Source organism: Leuciscus leuciscus (genome assembly GCF_965113295.1).
Source record: "Leuciscus leuciscus genome assembly, chromosome: 21".
NCBI classification, from domain to species: domain Eukaryota; kingdom Metazoa; phylum Chordata; class Actinopteri; order Cypriniformes; family Leuciscidae; genus Leuciscus; species Leuciscus leuciscus.
In genome coordinates, this window is record NC_138745.1 from 12,579,030 (window position 1) to 12,601,854 (window position 22,825).

The window sequence follows — 22,825 nt, forward strand, 5'->3', positions numbered from 1 at the left end:
AGACACCTAACCCCAGCTGCTCCCGACGAGCTGGATCGCCTTGCATGGCTGACACCGCCGTCGGTGTATGAATGAGTGAGTGAATGGGTGAATGTGAGGCAATATTGTAAAGCGCTTTGGTGGCCATTGGGTCTGTGAAAGGCTCAAAGCCTCACTCACTCTATGGCACATGCTTATTCTGTCTCTCTTTTGGTTCAGGTGGTCCTCTGACTGTCACTGATGCAAATCTAGCCCTTGGCCGCCTGCTGCCTTCCTTCTTCCCAAAAATCTTTGGCCCTGGAGAAAATGAGCCTCTCTCATCTGAGGAAACCATGAAGCATTTCCGCAAACTCACACAAGAAATTAACCTCTTCCTTTCAACTAACCAATCATCTAGTAGTGCTTCTGGAAGACACCACTCAGAAATGAGTGTAGAGGATGTTGCTATGGGCTTCATCAGTGTGGCCAATGAGGCCATGTGCCGGCCAATCAGAGCGCTGACACAGGTACAGCACACTATTCTGTTATATTCTGTTTTTATAGTTTAGATAAGAGAATATGTGTGGTCTTTCTATCCTTTAGCAGGAATTTCCAGGCTGGTTGTTGTGACAAAATGAGAAATAAGTTACCACCACCAATAAAAACATTCAACCTTCTTGAGACTGAAAAACCAGAGTCTGCACAAAATAAACTTGTTTAGATACTTAGCCACTGAACTTATCTAGGGAGCCACTTGTTGATTTGATAACAAGATTACACTGAGGACAAAGCGAACACGGGCAGCTCTCATACACTGCATTAATAGTTCCTGTTTCTGTGAACAGAATTTGTGCACTGCACATACAGTATAACCAATCCGCTGATATTTACATACTAGTAACAGAATTTCATTTCAGAATCATAACCTGTCAAATCGGCTAGTGAGTTGACATAGATTTCACATTTGGCTGGGTGATGGGTGTTATGGCCATGTACAGACTAAAGTTTCAGAAGTGACAAATGCATTTAAATGTACGGAACACGACTCACTCCCGAAACTGCGAGTTCTTGCGTCTCAGGTGTTTGGTCTCCGCAATTCTGACTAAAGAAACAGTATAGCGTCAAAAGACTTGTTATGCTCAGCAATTATACTTAAGCACAGTCAGTGGAGGTGTTTTGTATGGCTTATGCTTGGAAAGGCTGCTCATACTTGCAGTTTTGCATGTCCACTTATTATAATCGTTTTTGGGCTTGTTGTTTTGCTCATAAAGCTATTGAGTTTATGAAGTTATTAAAGTGAGCAGGTGTAGGTTGTGAAATTTAGGTATTATTTTCAGTATAAAGCACTTGGATTTATGTTGGTTTATTGTGGGCTTGTTCTTGTTTGCTGTTTTTCTTGCAAGATCTGGAACACGAATGAGTCAAGGCTTGTACCACTTTCACTGTTATTTAAGCACATACAGAAGAGAGAAACATCTCTGATGCACGTTAAAATACGTCATTAGCAACTAGTTGTTCAGTTCGGTTCCGTACACACTGCATATAATTTTTGTATAGCATTTTTCAGGAGTTAATGCGGTTGTAGTATTCACTCCCATAAATGACTGGTTTGTGTGTCTACAGAACAGGATTAAGCAGTAAAAGGTGAATTGAGAACCGAATTCAGCTGCAGTGTGTACGTGGCCTTAATTTCATACTTAGTTTCATGCATTTGCTGACACTTCATGGCATCAGTTTCCTGAGAATCGAACCAATAACCATTGTGCTACTTTTTGAGCTACAGCAACACCTCTGCACATCTAAATTATCTGTCGTATGCAACCTTTTAAACAAGGAATGTACCTCTGTAAAGTAGTTTAACATAACATCAGATCAGAGTTGACCATGTACTTGTTCCTCGTTATCCTTATGAAAGGAATTATTTCACTGATATAAACCAGTTGCCCAACAGCTTTTTTTTTATTTCTTTTTTTACAATTTTGGAATGTAAAGCCCACCATCCAACAATTGCTGCTTTACAGGATGGGTATCTAAATTTGTGTTTTGAATATCAGCTCTCTCTCAACAGGCTAAAGGGCATGATACATCTAAGCATGTGCTGGCATGTTTTGGAGGAGCTGGTGGTCAACACGCTTGTGCCATCGCAAGAGCCTTAGGCATGAAGACTGTCTTCATACACAAGTATGTCTATATGTTTATATATGTGCAGTATCTGTGTGTTTCAGTGTGTTCAGCATTTGTCGCATGCTTGAATGGGATGACAATGAGATGCTAATCTGTTGTTCTGTGAGTAAATTAATTTGTGAATGGCTGATGGTCATCAAATTTGTCTTATACACGCAGGGTGTGTGCATGACGCTGTCTACCAAATTTTGTGATTGGCTCACAAAAATTTATATAATATATCAATAATCTCAATCACCTGTTATTCTGAATCTATGGGTGGACCTGACTCAGAATCTTTTTTCTTCCTGCCATTGTGAACTTTGTTTGAACTCCTCCTAGGTCATTTATCTGACTCGCTTGAAGTTTGGTTTATCATCTACCCTCAAGTCAATTCATTGGCGGATGTGGTCCATAATGACTGATTGCTCTGTATCTTGTGGTACACATGGAAAATCTCATTAGTTTTTAATAACAGTGTGCACTATAACTTAAGAAGATGAAGAATTGTGCAACTGTGATCACAAAAGTTTTAATGACATTGAAAAACTGTGTTCACATCATGTTCTCTTCTCATGTCCTTAGACCCCAACGATTGGCTTCAGAGCCTAAAATTAACTCTCACCAAGCGCCAAATGCGAGTCAATCGCCAGTTGGCCAGTAACATTTTTATGAATCCTAATGCAATGATGTGAGAACATAAACGTGAACTACGCTCAGGACAGTTGATGGGGCAGTGCTGCATTGTCATGAAAGTTTGAGCCTTGCCAATTTAAATATTCAAGAAGATGAAATTATGTAAAATTATAATTATGTATTATGTGTTATACAAAATTATGTTTAAAAAAAATGCCCGTCTTGGCGAGTATCCTAGTAAACATGTTCAGTTATGGCTTAAGTGAACGTAAACAGTCAAGAAAGACAACACATATATACAGTATCAGTAAATTGGATCCCTGCATTATGTCTTAAAGTGACAGCAGCCTAATATTCCCACTGATGTCTGTTTTTAATGTTAATCAAACAACAAAAGACAAAGAAAAAAATCTCTCCTTGCTCTTGACTGAAAAACTTGTGTAACTTTATTAAGGATTCATCTGTTTAATTTATACAGTGAAGACTATATGCAGTTTTATTTTACATTCAATTACCTTATTCAATTTATATACCTGAAAACTACTGTTAGAGCTACCTGAAAAACCTTAAAAGCACTGTTTAATTTTTGTATCTTTGTTCTACTGTATTTATGTAGTTTGCTTGTAATTTGATTACTTTTTATTGTTTACTTAAAAATGTTTTAAATTTATATTAGTTAGGCTACTAGTTTTAGCTTTGGTCTCGAAATTGGAATAGAGAATAGTGAATTTTTACTGGTATGGTGTCATTACTGCCCGCTTTTGCAAAAACAATTTCATTGCCATTGTCATGTGTGGCAAAAAGCTAGTTTTAGGCCCTGATTGGCTGTATTTCATATGTATATTTGTACATATAATATGTACTGTATTTAAAAATTAAGTGCTTTATGAGAACTGACAACCATGCCTGCTGGGGAGTCTTTATGAGCCATTTAGAATAAGAACACTGGCATGAAGTGCAGAAGTTTTTTTTTAAATGAATTTGTAAATAGTACAATACTCTTTCTTTTTTTACTGTTAGATACAGCGGAGTGCTGTCAGCATATGGTTTGGCTTTGGCTGATGTGGTGGAGGAGGTTCAGGAACCGTGTTCTCTACAGTATGAGGCCGGCTCATACTCCAAGCTGGACCGCAGGATAGAGGAACTCTCTCAACGCTGCGACCAAATACTGAGCAAACAAGGCTTTAGCAGGTCAATCTCAAGGATAAAGTCACATTGAAAGCCTCTCTCTTTGCTCATCTGGTGTATCATTACACTTTAACAAACACAAATGAAAATGCAACAAAATATTATTGTAATAACAAGTTGATAATTACATGATTGTGTCTGTACAGTTCTCAGATCAGTATAGAAGTGTTCCTGCACCTGCGCTATGAGGGTACAGATTGCGCGCTCATGATCACGGCTGCAGGTCACCCCAGTAACGCCCACTCCTGTCGCTCGGGAGACTTTCGCACAGCCTTCACTAAACGGTACTGCTGTTTATATTGTGAATGGTCAAAAATGACTTGATGCATCCTCTTCTGTTTCTCACTCTTTCTGCTTCTACATCAGATATCTGAAAGAGTTTGGCTTCACCATCACAGATCGGCCAATCATGGTGGACGATATCCGTGTCCGTGGTTCTGGGAAGTCTGGAATTAGGTCAAAAGTTCAATCAAAAGCAGAGCAGAAATCTCCAAGACCTATTAAGGTATTAAAAAACAAATGCAAACCTAACCATACGTTTTAAAAGAATAAAAAATAAAATACTGAAACTGCTCCTCAGATAGCTGTAGATGTTAGGAAGTCAAGTCCCTTTTCACATTTCTGTGGAAATTCCATTCCAAAGCAATGCTAATCCTCAAACAGGCAAAAGTTCACTTAAAGAGTGAATAAAATGGCATCAAAGTTTGAAGGTTGGTGTTTTAAAAACAGCGCAAACAAAAAAATAGAAAGAATGATCTATATTATTATAGTTCTCTATATGAAGGATATAGACTTTATTCTAGCCACACAACGCACAATCTTTCAGCCCAGGGTGAAGTCACCTGCTGCGCTTCTCGTCTGGTGTGCGATCCCCTTAACAGTCAAAGTTTGGGACATATTTGTGCTGCCATCCCAGATTCCACCTCTGCTCTCTTTGGTCATTACACCAACTTCTTGAGGTATTGAAGATGTTCACATGCATGCAAAGCGCTTTTTGATTTAAATTATTGAAAAAATATTTGTCTACAAAACAAATTGTAAGCGTTTTAATAGAAGACTTTAATAAAAAGGTTTTTAAGATCGTATAAGAAACATTCTTAGTAGTGCATCTTGCTTTACCATAGATTACCACTTGCCAAGATGCTTTACACATATTAGATTTTATTATTTTGGCTGTTATTAATAAAAAGGACTTATACCGGAATGTTATTGATCAACTTTTTAACATTTTTCGGACCCAGGTAACCCAGTGTTACTTTGAGGACCGTTATCTGGACACCAGTGTGTATCTGTGGGAGAATCTTTCCTGTGATCACAGCATCCAGGGACCAGCCATCATTATTGATAAGAACAGGTGTGTGTGATTTCCTGAAAGTATCTAAATATTATAATATACATAGTCATTATGCTTGCCACTTTAAACTTTAGCTAATTTTGGGGGTTTGATCAAACCTGTTAAAGTTCAGTATGTGTGTCATCCTGCAGCATTTGCTCCAGATATGATGAATAATGAATGATTCCTCAGATCATGTGTCTTGTTGAGGAGATTTGGGGAGCTGCACCCACAGTACTTGAAAGAACACCAGACCATTATCTGACAGCAGCACTAATTTCATTTTGTATCCGGCCCAACCCGCGTAACAAAGCCCACGATTGATCTGAACCACACATGCAGATCTCACCCTATGTTGGACGTCTGTTAAAAATGGCACATGGCTGACAGACTGCCTCAGACTTTTCTCTTTTCCGGTCACATGAGGTTTGCAAGAAAAGAACAAGAGCACAATGTGATCATAAAAATGGACTGAATTAAGATGTGCATTTGCTTACGTGCAGCTTCAGTGAGAAAATTCAACATACTCCTTTGCCTCTTCTTTCTGGTTTTAGTTTAAGGTATATATAGCAGCAAGTTATCAGTGTTATTGTCACGTACTGCACTGAGACACAAAGTTGAGGATGCAAATGCAGTTTGAGTAATCCAGAATCATAATCAAACAGACAAAGGGTAGGAAGCACAGGAAGGCAGTCCAAACAAACAAACAAACAAACAGGCAGGGGTCAGAGGCAAAAAGGGAATCCAAGAAACAGGCAAAAATCCAAGAACCAAGAGACAAAGAAACCAGGGAGAATGCTAAGAAATGCAGTATAAACACTAAACAAGACTTCACAGGGAATGAAAGAAAGAACCAGGCTTATATAGGGTGAGCAAACAAGAAGATGAGAAACTGGTGAAAACAATGAGTGCTGATGAGTCCAGGCAGAGAAATATGGGAGATGTAGTTTGTGAGGGAATGACAATATGAGGGAATGACGTCTGTTGTGGAGTGCCCTCTTGTGGCTCTCAAGGGCATTACAGCTGGTGATCATAACAGTTATTTTAGGATTATTTATATAATATAGTTTTCATTCATATTTTGATTTAGCATTTCTTTTTATATTTACAGTTTTCATTTGTTTTTTTGTAGTTTAATGTAAAAGATTTAGGTTTTTTAAATATTGCTATATATATTCTTTTTCAGTTTTAGTTTAAATTGAGCTTTTATTTATTTATAGTTAGTAATTTTAGTGCTTCAACTTAAACTTTTTATTTCATTCTTTTTGTTTAGTTTGTTTTTTTGTTTATTTCAGCTTTATTTTAATTAACAAAAATGTTTTTACTGAATTATTATTGCCAAAATAAAGAATTTTGCCATTTTGTAAGTGTAAACTTATATTACTGGCACACTAAAGCAAAATATATAAATAACTTGTGTCTTAAAACAATTTATTTATTTATTTATTTTTGGTAAACAAACTAGCATGCCAAAAAATTCTGCACAGTAGCCTACCGTGTTCTTTACCTTCTTTGGGAATAATTGGGCTGCACTTTATTTAAAGGTGATATTGTTACAGTGTACAGTAATTACACAAATAAGCACTGCGTAATATTAATTAACTACATGTACTTACTATAGGGTTAAGGTTTGGGATAGGATTTGGTTTAGGTTAGTTACTTGTAATTATGCAAAATAAACAGTTAAACGTAACATGTACTTCCTATAGTAATAACAATGTCACCTTAGCTGCAGTCCGTAAAAAAGAAAATGTTTTGTGTTCAAAATTTGCAAAAACTATATAATGAGCAAATACATCATGAATCCATTTTCCTAACCGCGTTTTTGTCTTATCCTGAATCACTATCGTACACCTATAATAAATGTTGTTATCTCTGATGGGGATGAATCTGTTTACCGGGGTGATGTGGAACAGCTGGTGAGGTGGTGCGAGGACAATAACCTAATCCTCAATACATCTAAGTCCAAAGAGATGATAGTGGACTTTAGAAAGAAGGCAGTCCAGCACCTTCCCCTCTCCACCAATGGTCAGGTTGTTGAGAGGGTCTCCTCCTTCTGCTTCTTGGGCACCACCATACACCGGTCCCTCTCATGGGACCTGAACATCAGTCTCATTGTAAGCAAAGCCCATCAGAGACACTATTTCCTCAGTCAGGAAATTTGGGGTTAGCCAGAAAGGCATGACTCATTTCTACCGAGCCGTCATAGAATGCGTGCTGACCTTCTCTATCCTGTCCTGGTACGGTAACGTGACCAGTCAGGATGAGCAACAGCTAGAGAAAGTAGTGCGCAGATCCTCCAAGATCATTGGCTGTAGTCTGCCTACCAGAGCCTCTCACTATGACAGCAGAATTATCAGGAAGGCGAGAAACATCACCACCGACCCCTACCACCCAGCACATCACCTTTTTACTCTTCTGCCATCAGGGAAGAGGTACAGAAGCATCATCAGCAGAACATCACGCTTAGGACCTAGCACCTATCTCCAAGCCAAACGATTCTTAAACATGGCTTAACTTTTGAACGTTTGAATGTTTAATTTAAGTTTTCATGAACTTGTGGGACTACACCCCCCCACGCCCATAACAATAAATGTTATGATGGCTTTTGTCACGGCTCGTAGCAAGGAAGACGGAGATGAAAGTAGTTCAAACACTTTCTTTAATAATATAAACTCAGGAACAGACGAACAGGTGAGACATGAACAAACAATACCGGACCATGAACAGAATACAGGCAGGAACTTAAATACACAGTGATGATTAACACAAACGACAGGCAGCTGTGAGGAAGTGATCAGTGTCCATGGTAACAGATTAGTGGCGGGAAACAGACAGGGAAACAAGTGAGGAATGAAAACAACTAAAAGTCTATGAACAGAACATAATGGTGACAGCTTTTGCCCCTCTTCAAGCTTCCAGTAAAGTAGTTGGTTTAACTCTGCTCTAAACTGCCGATGTCTTTTCAAAGGGAAGCTGTCACTATCTGTTTCTGTCTCCAGCTCTTCCATCGTAATCTGTGAATTTGCCAATTGAGGGTTGATCTAACTAAGACATTTAGAAATATTCTCATTGTTTCTGTAACCATACATTTTCAATAAAAACATTTTTTTTTATGTATAATAATAATAATATTTATTCTTTTGCCAGCACGATTCTCGTGGAGCCGGCGTGTGTGGCTCATCTGACAGAAGATGATGATGTGTGTATTGATGTCGGTATGGGAACGCAGTGTGTCGTAGGAACTGAACTCAACACCATCCAGTTGTCCATCTTCTCCCATCGCTTCATGAGCATCGCAGGTTTGATGGGACAGAAAAAAGTTTGGAATGAATGAAGAGTGTGTAAATGTGAAATTCTGATCAGTGTATAGTGGGCTGTCTATGTTATTATCTGTAAGTGCACTGATGCTTTCTGGTTCCTCAAACACAGAGCAGATGGGTCGTGTCCTGCAGAGAACCTCCATATCCACCAATATAAAGGAGCGTCTGGATTTTTCCTGTGCTGTGTTTGGTCCAGATGGAGGTTTGGTGTCTAATGCTCCTCACATCCCTGTTCATCTAGGGGCCATGCAGGAGACTGTACAGTTCCAGGTGCACAAACACACAAATAAACAACAAATTACAATTGTTGAATTCTTGATTGTTGTAGCCAGTGTTGGGTTACGTTACTTTTTAAAAAAGTAATGTATTACAATATTTCGTTAGTCCCAAAAAAAAGTGACTAATTACATAACTTTTTTACACTACTCTTTTTCTAACCTGGGCTGGGCTTGCTTTTTTGTTTTATAATAACAAAATATATATGTATATTTGGCTAATGTAAAGGCCATTTCACATCAAAAGTGAAATGAATAAACCTCAGGCTGAAGGAAATACAAATTCAACAAACCTTTCAGCTGTGCTGCCATTCTGGATTGCAGAAGAATAGGACGCAGGAGAATAAAGTTCAACACTTTTCAGTAATAAAAACCAAAAAGAAACTTATCTGAGAAAATTATCTAAAGTAGTTTTTGCTTCAGTATGCTTCAGTATGGTTAAATTGGATCATCGAATGTCATCAGCAAAGACATTGGTTAATAAAGTGAGATGAAATACATAAAGTATATTTATGTAGTTTAAATTTGAATTATCGCAGGTTTGCATTTCACTGTTTTTATTCATTTTGAGGAATACTGAATATGTTTTTGTGCAAGAGAGATGAATAAATGCATGCTCACAATTAGTTTAGATCTACAATAACTCATCATATTACTCATACATATGTGACCCTGGACCACAAAACCAGTCACATGGGTCAGTTTGTTGAAATTGAGATTTATACATCATCTGAAAGCTGAATAAATAAGCTTTTTATTGGTGTATGGTTTGTTAGAATAGGACAATATTTGGCAGAGATACAACTATTTGAAAATCTGTAATCTGAGAGTGCAAAAAAATTGAAACATTGAGAAAATCGCCTTTAAACTTTATCCATTTATGTTCGCGATAGTGCTGCATTCACTCACAAAAAATAAATGTTTTATATATTTACAGTAGGAAATTTACAAAATATTTTCATGGAACATGATCTTTACTTGATATCCTAATTATTTTTGGCATAAAAGAAAAATCGATAATTTTGACCCATACAATACATTATTTTCTATTGCCACAAATATACCCATGTGACTCATGACTGGTTTTGTGATCCAGGTTCACATATTTACAATGCATCATCTCACTTCTCTCAACATGGGGACAGAAGAGGTCTCAGTCAATAAATAGGAAAACAAAGTAACTTGCATTACTTATTTGAAAAAGTAACTTAGATATTTTAATTGTAAATTTAAAATGTGTTACATTATTAGTTATATTACAGTAATCTGATTATGTAACTTGCCTTACTTTTAATGCATTACCCCCAACACTGGTTGTCACTCATTACGTCAACTTTTGCCCTGCTTTCTGCCTTCTCATTCATTGTGCATGAAAATGTCACAAAATATCTGAAGTAGGACGTTCCAGTCACGGCTGTTAAGCAACAGCTCTTCTTGGACAATGAAGAGACTGTTTTATTGATAAAACATTATGAAAGAATGTATCAACAGTTTAGACATGAGAGAATGAAAATTCATACAGTCATTTTTAGGACACCAGATAATGCTTGTTTTGACATCACTACCGAAGAAATATCAGATCATTTCAAAGTCTTTTATCAATGTGATTTCTTGCATAGTCTGTTTATTGTTTGCTTTTAAACCTTTAAAACTAATCTGTATAATAAACAGGGTTACACATTATTTATATTGTAACCTTGTTACATTATGTTTGTATGTACTTACCATTGTAATAACAGTAAATTATGCATAATTACATGCAACTAACCCTCTACCAAATCCTAATCCTCCCCTAACCCTATAGTAAGTACATGTTAAGTACTATTACTCAGTACTTAAATATATAATTACACTGTAACAATGACACCTTAAAATAAAGTGTAACCCTTTATTTTAATGTGTCAGTGTTACAGTGTAATTATGCATTTAAGTATTGTGCAATAATAATTAACTACATGTACTTACTATAGGGTTAGGGTTAGGTCTGGGGTTTGGTTTATGGTAAGTTGCATGTAATTATGCATAATTTATAGTTGTTACTACAGTAACTGCATGTAACGTGTAACAAAGATACTGTAAAATAGTGTTACCATAAACGGATGTTTGATAGTTATTATCGTCATATTAATGTGTATGCAACACGCTCAATGGCACACTCAAAGTCTCACACACACACTACTGAACACATACTGAGAACACATACTGGAAATAACACAAAATATCTCTCTCTCTCTCTCTCTCTCTCTCTCTCTCTCTCTCTCTCTTCTCTCTCTCTCTCTCTCTCTCTCTCACACACACACACACACACACACACAGAATTTGTCAGACTGAGCTGTTCCTATTAGATATGCTTAATCTGTGCTGAAAACCTAACAAAAAGTTTTTGAGTTTTGAGAAAAAACATTTTAAATGCAAAACCATGGTATAAGCGGAATAATTCACCCTTTGAACTATTGAAAATGAATGCACACGTGAGGTGCAACAGCTTCTTCGCTTTGCATTATCAATAATTGTCAATGATTGTTACATACACACAGCCTAATATATTGTGGCATGTTTAGATTGACTCAAGGAAACTCAGAGATGCCTGATAGCACACTTACATCTGCTCACTCTTAGCAGATGATCAGTTTTTGTGAAGTTGTGAATTTGAATGTATCAGAATTTTCTGTTTCTCAGATGTTTTTACACTATTATCCGAATGATGCAGATGTGCATGCTTGGTGTTGTATTTTGAATAAATTAACATACGAAAGCGTTGTAATAACTGTAAGTTTGATTTATGCTAGATAAAGGCGTCAGGAGGCAGCATGCAGGAGGGAGATGTGATTCTCAGTAACCATCCGTGTGCGGGCGGCAGTCATCTACCAGACCTCACCGTCATCACTCCTGTAGGTTGCTCATGATGAACTTTATGCAGTTTCATTTTAAATGATATGCTAAGGCTGTCACCAACATGTTTGACTCATTTTCACACCAAAATTGAAAATGAATCCCTGTTTTTCATTACTGTAATGTTCTGGATGCTTTACTTTTGACATCATTACTGCAATACAGTCATTCAGGGTAACAAACACAATTTCAAATGGTATATTTGGGATAAATAACATGTTTTAATATGTTTAAAGAAGTGTCTTATGTTCACAGAGGCTGCATTTATTTGATTAAAAATACAGTAAAAACAGTAATATTATGAAATATTTAAAATAGGTTTTGAAATATTTGAAATATTACAATTTAAAATAACTGTTTTAACTGTCAATAACTGTTTTTCTGTAATATATTTTCTGTAATTTATTCCTGTAATGGCAAAGCTGTTATATTTTTTTAAAGCCTATTTAATGTTTAAATTGATAGATTTCAATTATAGTGTAATGGTGAATGGCTGTAATTAATGACAAAAATTTTGGAAAAAAATAATTTAATAGAGACATCGGTAGCAGTACTGGTATCAGTGATACTGGCCTTTATTCATAGTGCTTAGTAAATAAATGCCATGAAACAAATATTTAAAATATACTGTATTTATGTTGTTTCTACATCATTTTGGAGATTCAGTGTGAAAGTATTACAAAAATATATAAAAATCTTAAATGATAGGTGCAATTAATTAAAGAAAAATGTGCAATTAATTTTGTTAATCGATTGACAGCACTAATATATATATATATATAGATGTATGTATATATATATATATATATATATATATATATATATAGTACAGGTCAAAAGTTTGGAAACATTACTATTTTTTATGTTTTTGAAGAAGTTTCTTCTGCTCATCAAACCTGCATTTATTTGATAAAAAATACAGATTTTTTTTTTTATGTTGTGAAGTATTATTACAACTTAAAATAATAGTTTTCTATTTGAATATACTTTAAAAAATAATTTATTCCTGTGATACAAAGCTGAATTTTTAGGATCATTACTCCAGTCTTTAGTGTCACATGTGACATCCAGTCTATCACATGATCCTTTAGAAATCATTCTAATATTCTGATTCATTATGAGTGTTGGAAACAGTTCTGCTGCCTAATATATTTGATGAATAGATGAAATTGATGAAAAAGAACTGCATTTATTCAAAATAAAAAAATATTTTCTAATAATATAAATCTTCTTTACTATCACTTTTTATCAATTTAACACATCCTTGCTGAATAAAAGTATTGATTTATTTCAAAAAAAGAAAGAAAAAAATTGCTGACCCCAAATTACTGACCAGTAGTGTATATTGTTATTAAAAAAGATTTCTATTTTTAAAACATTTGCTTCTTTTTTTTTATTTAATTTTTCTCTTTTTATTCATCAAAGTATCCTAAAAAAGTATCACAGGTTATGAAAAAATATTAAGCAGCAGAACTGTTTCCAACTTTGATAATGAATCCTTATATTAGATTAGATTATGATTTCTAAAGGATCATGTGATAGACTGGAGTAATGATCCTGAAAATTCAGCTTTGCATCACAGAAATAAATGATAATTTAAAGTATAATTAATTGAAAACCAATTATTTTAAATTGTAATAATATATCACAATATTTAAATATCTATCTATCTATCTATCTATCTATCTATCTATCTATATATATATATATATATATATATTGTATATATACTATATATATATCTATGTTATATATATATATGCAGATATTAAGTTAGACATTCATTTGCAGCATAACTTGATGCGATTGGCTCTGTCTTCTGCAGGTGTTTCGTGATGGCATGAGTGCACCGGTGTTCTTTGTGGCCAGTAGAGGGCATCATGCTGATATAGGGGGCATCACTCCAGGCTCCATGCCCCCCCACTCCACCTCTCTACAGCAGGAGGGTGCTGTCTTCACTTCCTTTAAACTGGTTACGGGTGGAGTCTTTCAGGAGAAAGGTTAGAAAAAACAATGTAACAGATAGTAGGCTACTGAATTATTATCACCATATTGTCAATTATTATCACCTGATGGAGTTTTAGGACACCATTAGGTCACTTGATGGAGTTTTTCGGTTCCTTGCCACTGTTGCCTTTGGCTTGCTCAGTTGGGGATATTTTGGAGATATTTAATATTTAATTTTATCAATCAATAAATTCCTCTTGAAACAAACTTTGTTGTATTATTTTAATTTAATACTGTGAAGCTGCTTTGATACAATCTGTATTGTGAAAAGCGCTATACAAATAAACTTGACTTGACTTGACTTGACTATTGTTATACACGGGTATTTCCATGGTCAGTCTATATAAGATTGGTGGTGTTTATTTTCATTTTTGTCATTATTCATTGTCATCTTTATGTCTATCAGCTGTGACAGAAGCCCTCATGGCACCTGCTCAATACCCAGGATGTTCTGGGACACGCAATCTCCGTGACAACCTGTCGGACCTTCGAGCTCAGGTAGCAGCCAATCAGAGGGGCTGTCAGCTTGTGGGGGAGATAATCACCAGCTACGGCCTGGAGGTCGTCCAGGCGTACATGGGGTACATTCAGGTGTGGACATTGGTGTGATGTATTAAATATGGGTGGTGAAAATCTCAGCTTGATGTTTATGTCAGGGATTGCCATATGTTGATCAATGAAACGCCCTGTGTATATCTAGAGTAACGCAGAGCTTGCAGTTCGTGACATGCTGAAAGATTTCGCCCGTCGGCGGCGACAGGAAACAGGCTCCCTCGAGGTTGAAGCAGAAGATCAAATGGACGATGGGACACCAATCAGATTGAAGGTCCAGATCAATGAACAACAGGTAAGAAATAATTGTAACTTTTTACATTTTCAAATTAAAATCAGTTTCTATATTAGAACTGAAACTTCTTTTGTTGTTACTTGCATTTTGATCCTTTCACCCTTCTAGATTTCATACTGTACTTAATATTGAGATATTTGGACGCTTGAGCAGCATTTAAACATGTATAAATCTCTTTACATTATGTAACAAAATATCAAAACAAGTGGCATTTATTTTAAATACTTTGCAATCAAAACATTTCACAAATTGAAGTTTATTAGGTTTAAAATATGAAGTAGAACATACATTCTTGTGGAAGAATACCGATTAAAATGGCTGCATTTATGAATGCATTTTACTTGTTAAATTACACATACAGCATGACATTTGTTCATTTGTTCATTCTTCAAGCACAAGGATTTGTTGCATTTGCGGATTGATGTGTGCATATGTGGTTCTGTTACATGTAGGTCTGCAACTAACGATAAATATGTTAATTATTTATTCGATTAATTGGTTAATCAGATAAACAAAGAAAGATGATTCATTAATTATACAAAAAAAAATAAAAAATGTAAATAAATTTTTTTTAAATAAAATTTTAATCTGTAATTTACAAAATTGTTATTCTACTTCCTGCCCAGTGTTGTCCTCCAAACAATGTACAATTTGAAAACAATGAAAGCAAATATACTGAATGTATTAATGTAAGCCATGTATGATTAAACGTGCAAAAAAATAATAATAAACCAATTGCTTACCATTTGAAAGTAGAAGTTACAATCAATTAATTTTTAAATGATGAATTCTAATAAAGAAAAGCTAAAGCACAGACTAAATGTTAACTGGTACAAAGTTGAAGGAAAATTCATTCACTCATCTGAATATATTACATTTATACTAATTTACAATAGTCTATTATCTAAAAAAATACAATTAGTATATTTTAGTCAGAATTATTGCACTCCTATTCTATTGCACCCCATCTGATCGACATTTATGTACACTGGAGCTCATTCTCTGAAGTCTGTGAAGACTCGCATACTGTCAGGACGAGCCTTTATGCAAAATGGAAATATTCAGTTTGAGGTTCTATCTAGAACCTTTTCTTCTGAGAATTGATGGCAGGCATGACAGCGGACAGTAAAGCGTGTAAGAACATGCTCGTCCTCATTTAATGGTAAAGAATGTAAAACTGTACAAACAGTACAACTGTTGCACTTGCAGTTTTCTGCAGACAATTTGACAGACAAAGGTGCAGTACAGTGATGATCAATACCTCTGTCCATCTTTGTGTCTGTCTGCAGGGCAGCGCAGTGTTTGATTTCACCGGCACTGGGACAGAAGTGTGGGGCAACTGTAATGCTCCTCGTGCCATCACCCTCTCGGCCCTCATATACTGTCTGAGATGCATGGTGGGCCAGGACATCCCCCTCAACCAGGTGACACACTTTGGTGGATTATGCTCAATAAAATGTTGTTGAAAAAAGTGTCTTATGCTCTCTAAAGCTACATTAGTGGAGTAAAACAGAGAAAAAAAGAGGAAAAACAAGGTAATTATGTGAAATATTATTACAATTGAAAATAACCTTTCCTATTTAAATATATTTTAGGTAACCCTTTATTTTACAGTATCCCTGTTACACATCTTACATGTATAGTAATGATAACAGTAAATTATATATATATATATATCAGAGGTCGCGTTAGACTTCCGCATTGTCTGTCATTTTGACACAGGGTCATAAAAAAATGGCCATAATCTATTATCACCAGTCATTTCAATTTTCATATTTTAATGATAATAAGCCATTTAATAGGCTGTTTTTGTTTACATTTTCATTTCCATCCATGAACTTACAGGACAAACATATAGGCTAGATTATTCATTCATTTATTTATGAAGAGAAAGTTGAACAGAGACTGTGGGTCACTTTTCAGGTTTCATCATGAATGTTGGTCCAATATATCGCAATAATCTTTGTGCTTTGTTACTTTTGATTTGAAACAAAGTCTCAGCTTTCAAAGAATAAATGCTGTGTTGGTGCCCTTTAATGTAACGCAAGAGATCACTGTAACGCCTCAGTTTAAGTGAAGCGGAGCGTGAGTGAACACGATCATCCCTTCCACTTTACTATGTTACAGAATGAAATAAACATAAATGAACATCAGAAAATATGATGAAAGATACAGTCCAACTTACCGAAATCCGTACGAAGTGGTCAGGGTTGAGAACACAATTTACAATAAATCACCCTGTGTAATCTGCCAAAATGACGGACGGCTTTCAGATTTTTCCGTCACTGCTAAAAAAACATTTTTGTCTTTGTTTACAACTAGTTACCATAAAGAATTTTCAGCATCATTGCTCAGGAAACATTTATTATTATTATCAATGTTGAAAACAGACTGACCGACAGCGGTGGTTTGTGCGTGTTATGTGTGTGCACACATGCACATATTTGGTCTCATAGCCACTTGCACACATTAAACTCAATAAATTACTGTAAAATTTCTGGTAAATACATCATATCTGCTGTTCACACAAGAAATAGAGACATAGAGCATCCTGTCTTTTATCGTTAAAATTCACCCAAAAAAATGTATTCTTTCATTAGTTACTCACGCTTGTCTCGTTCCAAACCCATAAGACTTTCATTTTCAGAACACAGATTATTTTTTGCCCATCCATTGAAAGTGTAATGTAATCAACATTTTCAAGTTTCAAAATGTTCATGAAGACATCGTGAAAGTAATCCATATGAAACAAGTAGTTTAATCCAAGCCTTTTGAAGAGACACAATTGCTTTATATGATGAACATATTTATCTTTTATTCAAATATAAACATTGATCAAAGCACATATATAGAGCACATCAAATATGGTAAACGGAAGCTCAAGCATGCATGCTTGGTGTGCAAGAACAATGACATCAGTTGCTATACCTCACTGCCATGGGTCTGCTCCCCTTTTTGTTTACATTGACTTGTTGCACTAATATTTATACACATAGTTGCGTGGGTAGTTTACCTGTCACTTAAATTCACTCATGCATTTAGATGCATTTTAACCTAATATCATCATAGACAATTCGGCGTTTATGGTTTCAATGAGTTTAAAATGACACTTATCTTCGCACATTCAGAATATGTGTGTTAGGTTACTCTAGTTTATGTGTGTCATTGTTACAGTGTTACACAAATAAGTACTGAGTAATATTAATTAACAACATGTACTTACTATAGGGTTTAGGGTTGTAATTATGCATAATTAACTGTTATTACTGTGTAGTACAAAAAAATAATGTTAAATTTAACATTTAATGTAATATTCAACAATAATATTGATCTGCCTGCATTGACACTATTATACAAGAACTGAATTGAGCTGGATGATGACATCACGGTTTTCTCCAGAGCGGCTATATATACAGTGTATATATATATATATATATATATATATATATATATATATATATATATATATATATATATATAAATATAAATATAAATGAACTAAATAAGTAACAGTGATGTTTCATTTTTGTTTAAAAAAAAAGTTATTAAAGTTATATAAGCTGGACTGTGACGCTATTTTCTTCTGGAAACAAACTATTTTGCATTATTTTCCTGTTATCTCTGTAACAATCTGTATTGTAAAAAGCACTATATAAATAAATGTGACTTGACTTGTAACATGTAACAAGAACATTATAAAATAAAAGTGTTATTGCACTTTTTACAAATATAATTTCTAATTTAATAAATCTTTTTGAATATCATTATTTGCCATTTTGTGTCATGATTTGTTTTGTGTTCCAGGGCTGTCTGACCCCTGTTAAAGTCCTCATCCCCCCCGGCTCGATCCTGCAGCCGTCTGAGAATGCTGCAGTAGTGGGCGGTAATGTGCTGACCTCACAGAGAGTGGTGGACGTCATCTTCAGAGCCTTCCAAGTGTGTGCGGCCTCACAGGTGTGTGTTTTATCAAACAGAATGATCTGTATCTACAGCAGCTTCTGAACTCGCAAAGCAAAAAATCCAGACCTGGATTTCAGACCATACGCTTTTGGCTGTTTGAGTCAAGTCCAATTATTTGTATAGCGCTTTTCACAATACACATATTAGGTCACTTGATGGAGTTTTTCGGTTCCTTGCCACTGTTGCCTTTGGCTTGCTCAGTTGGGGATATTTTGGGGATATTTAATTTAATTTTATCAATCAATAAATTCCTCTTGAAACAAACTTTGTTGTATTATTTTAATTTAATACTGTGAAGCTGCTTTGATACAATCTGTATTGTGAAAAGCGCTATACAAATAAACTTGACTTGACTTGACTTGACATTGTCTTAAAGCATCTTTACAGAAAATCATAATTTTAATGTTTAGAATATCTTAATATATTCATGCCTTCTATTCGCATTTAGCAGATTAGAGCTGGGCAATAATATAGTTTACATTTTGCAACAATACAAGCAATCAGGCAGTTATATAGATATACCCCTAACCCCAGCCCTAAACATACCTTTCACTGGGTGTAAGTAGATCATATGAAAATGAATGTAAATTATACAAATAGCAATTAACTCACCAAAACATAAAATAGTTACAAATTTGTTGATAATATAGTTGGGGACATTTTGGGACGATAAAAACAATCATGCAGCCGATATTTGCTGTATTGTATGTGTTGCTTTACATGAGAATACTGTATCTTTGCAGGTGAAGAAAGACATATAACCAACTTTTAATATATCGCTGGACTATATAGTTAACATTTTTGAAGATTTTACAATCAAGCAGTACATAACGCTTAACATGAGTGTACTGTATATATTCAGGTAAAGTTGGATATATTTGTAGTAATCGTATAATTTGTTATTAATTATATATTCATTAAATAATGTTTTTATTCATTAAGTGGTAATATTGAGAATTATGAAACATGTAAGGTTTTGTTCAATTTTAAAACAATTTGGTGTGGCGACAAGCCTAATTACCATTTGGTTATGCATAGAAGTGATGAGGCTATTGCATGGCATAAAACTTATACATAAAATGTTGTACATAGTACATAATATCTTTATTTAGTGTAAGCAAAAGGCATCTGTGGCAAGGAATGAAATGGCCATTTGAGTCAATTTAGATGCCATTTATGATCCTACTTTGTGCTTTCTCTCATATTCTCTTTTAAGGGTTGCATGAACAACGTGTCGTTCGGCTGTGAGAAAAGCGGTTACTATGAGACGGTTGCCGGTGGTGCGGGGGCGGGGCCAAGCTGGAATGGGCGTGGGGGCGTTCACACTCACATGACCAACACTCGCATCACCGACCCTGAGATCCTGGAGAGCAGGTCTGAGTGTTTAACAGCATTATAGAAACATTACATTCATTAACAACGTGAAAGAGATATTTGAAGTCGAGTTGATGTCGTCGTCTCAGGTATCCAGTGATTCTTGAGCAGTTTTCTCTCCGGACCGGTTCTGGAGGGAAAGGTCTGTACCATGGCGGTGATGGTGTGATCCGGAAACTTCGATTTCGTAGTCCAGTGGTTCTGTCAGTATTGACAGAGAGGCGCTCTACACGACCCTACGGCCTACATGGTAGCTTCATCTGCATTTATATATATATATATATATATTAGTGCTGTCAATCGATTGAAAACATTTCTAATTAACGGCTAATTTTCTGTAATTAATCGCAATTAATCACACCTAACATTAAAGGTTTTAGTATATTTTTGTATTTTATTCATTTCAGATTTAAACTCCAAATTAATGTAATGTAGAAACAACATAAAGACTGTAGCCTTTATTATATTTGTTTAATGACATCTTTTTATGAAGGAATGCATCACCGATACCAATATTGATTTCTCTATGTAATAGATTATTTCTCAATTTTAGCCATTAATTATAGCCATTCAGCATTACAGTATAATTGAGAGCTATACATTTGAACATTTATTTAGCTTTAAAATATACTACAACTTTTAAATTAAGTTAGATTAAAACAATCACATTTCAAATAACCCATTATAATAAATGCCCTTCAATAAATCAGGGCTCAATTTTTTTGGCCAGATCAGATTTTGACTTGCCCTGTCAAAATGCACAAAAAGTTTTTGTCATTTTTGACCCATGTAACCTTGTAAACAGTGCTTTAAGATTTTCAGGTAGGTCTGACAGGTAGGATATGTACAGAACAGTTATTAAACTATTAAAGTATCACAGTCTTCACTGCATAAGTTATAAATTAAATACAGATTAATCCTTATTAAAGCTACAAAAGTTATTCAGTCAAGAGCAGTGAGTGATTTTCTTTTCTTTTGTCCTTTGATTATCCTTAAAGGAGTAGTTCACTTTAAAATGAAAATTAGCCCATGATTTACTCACCCTCAAGCCATCCTATGTGTATATGACTTTCTTCTTTCAAATGAATACAATCAGAGTTATATTAATAAATGTCCTGGCTCTCCCGAGCTTTATAATGGCAGTGGATTGCAACCAACAGATTGAAGCTCAAAAAAGTGCATCCATCCATCATAAACGAACTCCAAACGGCTCCGGGGGTTTAATAAAAGAAAAATATTCATATTTAAAACTTTATAAAGTAAAATAATTAGCTAAAGAGCCAGGACATTTATTAATATTACTCTGATTGTGTTCGTCTGAAAGAAAAAAAGTCATATACACCTAGGATGGCTTGAGGGTGAGTAAATCATGGGCTAATTTTCATTTTACATTTACATTTATTCATTTAGCTGACGCTTTTATCCAAAGCGACTTACAATTGCTATATATGTCAGAGGTCGCACGCCTCTGGAGCAACTAGGGGTTAAGTGTCTTGCTCAGGGACACATTGGTGTCTCACAGTGGATTCGAACCCGGGTCTCTCACACCAAAGGCATGTGTCTTATCCATTGCGCCACCACCACCCCATTTTAAAGTGAACTACTCCTTTAATGACAGACAGCAGCAGGTTTATTTAGGCTGCTGTCACTTTAAGAGCTGCCACGTGTGACATGGATCTGACACGCATCCCATTTTCTCACAAATCTTTACTGTTCATTTAAGAATTAATTTAACTCATTAACTCAGAGGATACTCTACAAAATGGGCATTTTGGCATAATTTTGTGTTTTTGTCTTTTCAAGCGCTTTTCAAACGGATGCTGCGTTAATTGCGTTAAATATTTTTAACGCATTAAACTGAAAAGATTAATCACGTGTTAACGCTTTAATTTTGACAGCACTAATATATATGCTTTCATCTATGTGCTTACTGCTACATGCACATAATTCTGTCTTGTCTAGGAGGTAAAAATGGAGCACCAGGGCTGAATTTGTTACATAGAACGGACGGCAGAGTCTTAAATTTAGGGGCCAAGAATACTATCAGCCTGGATCCTGGGGTAAGACAAACTGTGTGTGTTTTTGTATACTTCTAAATACCTCCAAATCAATAATGTGATGATCTGAGAGAGGACCCAAAAGCAGAAGAATGCTTAACTTCAATTTATTGAAACAATAATAAAGATACAGCACCTGTAACAGTCCAAATGGTCTGGAGAAGAACAGGGAACCACAACAACCTGGCAGAGAAAAAATATGTGTAAAAAAAACCCAAATAAATTAACATAACTAGACAAGAAAAAACAGGCAGGTGAGCAGCAAGAAGGACAGAACACACTGGCAGAGAACGAAGCACAGATATAGCATAGAAAACAAGCAATAAGAGGAGACAGGTGAGGGGGGGGGGGGTTGCTTAAAACAAAAGTGAGAAACTGAATGTTAGAGAAGGGCACAAACAGTGGTCACTTCATGCCATTTGATGGCTGACTTCTAAAGAATTTCCCAGGCATCTTTGCCATTCAGAACTGAAGTGAGAATGCCATTTGAATTCCAATTCAGTTCCTGAATAGCAAACAGGATGCAGAATTGCCATTTGAAAAACTGAAATGCATCCTGTTTGTTATCTCAATTTTGAATGCAAGGAAGTTCAATTAAAATAAATGAAAATTCTGTAATTTGAATGTTCATTTAACAAAGCCTTAAAAATGTTGATGGATGGATGGATGGATGGATGGATGGATGGATGGATGGATGGATGGATGGATGGATGGATGGATGGATGGATGGATGGATGGATGGATGGATGGATGGATGGATGGATGGATGGATAGATAGATAGATAGATAGATAGATAGATAGATAGATAGAT

At 35.3% G+C, this 22,825-nt stretch overlaps 1 protein-coding gene and 1 long non-coding RNA gene across 4 annotated transcripts in view; one reads left to right on the plus strand and one right to left on the minus strand.

Moving 5' to 3' along the window:
- The window catches only part of oplah (5-oxoprolinase, ATP-hydrolysing), a 52,778-nt gene that overhangs the window by 26,686 nt on the left and 3,267 nt on the right, over positions 1 to 22,825 (plus strand). For all 3 annotated transcript variants that reach the window (XM_082152681.1, XM_082152682.1, XM_082152683.1), the window contains exons 10-26: positions 199 to 485; positions 2,027 to 2,139; positions 3,778 to 3,948; positions 4,092 to 4,229; positions 4,312 to 4,450; positions 5,187 to 5,299; positions 8,429 to 8,580; positions 8,711 to 8,871; positions 11,666 to 11,767; positions 13,594 to 13,768; positions 14,182 to 14,366; positions 14,476 to 14,622; positions 15,912 to 16,046; positions 18,427 to 18,576; positions 19,799 to 19,956; positions 20,046 to 20,206; positions 21,919 to 22,016. In XM_082152681.1, coding sequence (XP_082008807.1) covers positions 199 to 485; positions 2,027 to 2,139; positions 3,778 to 3,948; positions 4,092 to 4,229; positions 4,312 to 4,450; positions 5,187 to 5,299; positions 8,429 to 8,580; positions 8,711 to 8,871; positions 11,666 to 11,767; positions 13,594 to 13,768; positions 14,182 to 14,366; positions 14,476 to 14,622; positions 15,912 to 16,046; positions 18,427 to 18,576; positions 19,799 to 19,956; positions 20,046 to 20,206; positions 21,919 to 22,016 — 2,585 coding nt within the window. The remainder of the gene's footprint in view (positions 1 to 198; positions 486 to 2,026; positions 2,140 to 3,777; positions 3,949 to 4,091; positions 4,230 to 4,311; positions 4,451 to 5,186; positions 5,300 to 8,428; positions 8,581 to 8,710; positions 8,872 to 11,665; positions 11,768 to 13,593; positions 13,769 to 14,181; positions 14,367 to 14,475; positions 14,623 to 15,911; positions 16,047 to 18,426; positions 18,577 to 19,798; positions 19,957 to 20,045; positions 20,207 to 21,918; positions 22,017 to 22,825) is intronic.
- Positions 21,284 to 21,942, minus strand: LOC309485877. The gene is made up of 2 exons (XR_014201295.1): positions 21,815 to 21,942; positions 21,284 to 21,698 (listed from the first exon to the last, which is right to left on the minus strand). It is a non-coding gene; the product is annotated as an uncharacterized lncRNA (long non-coding RNA).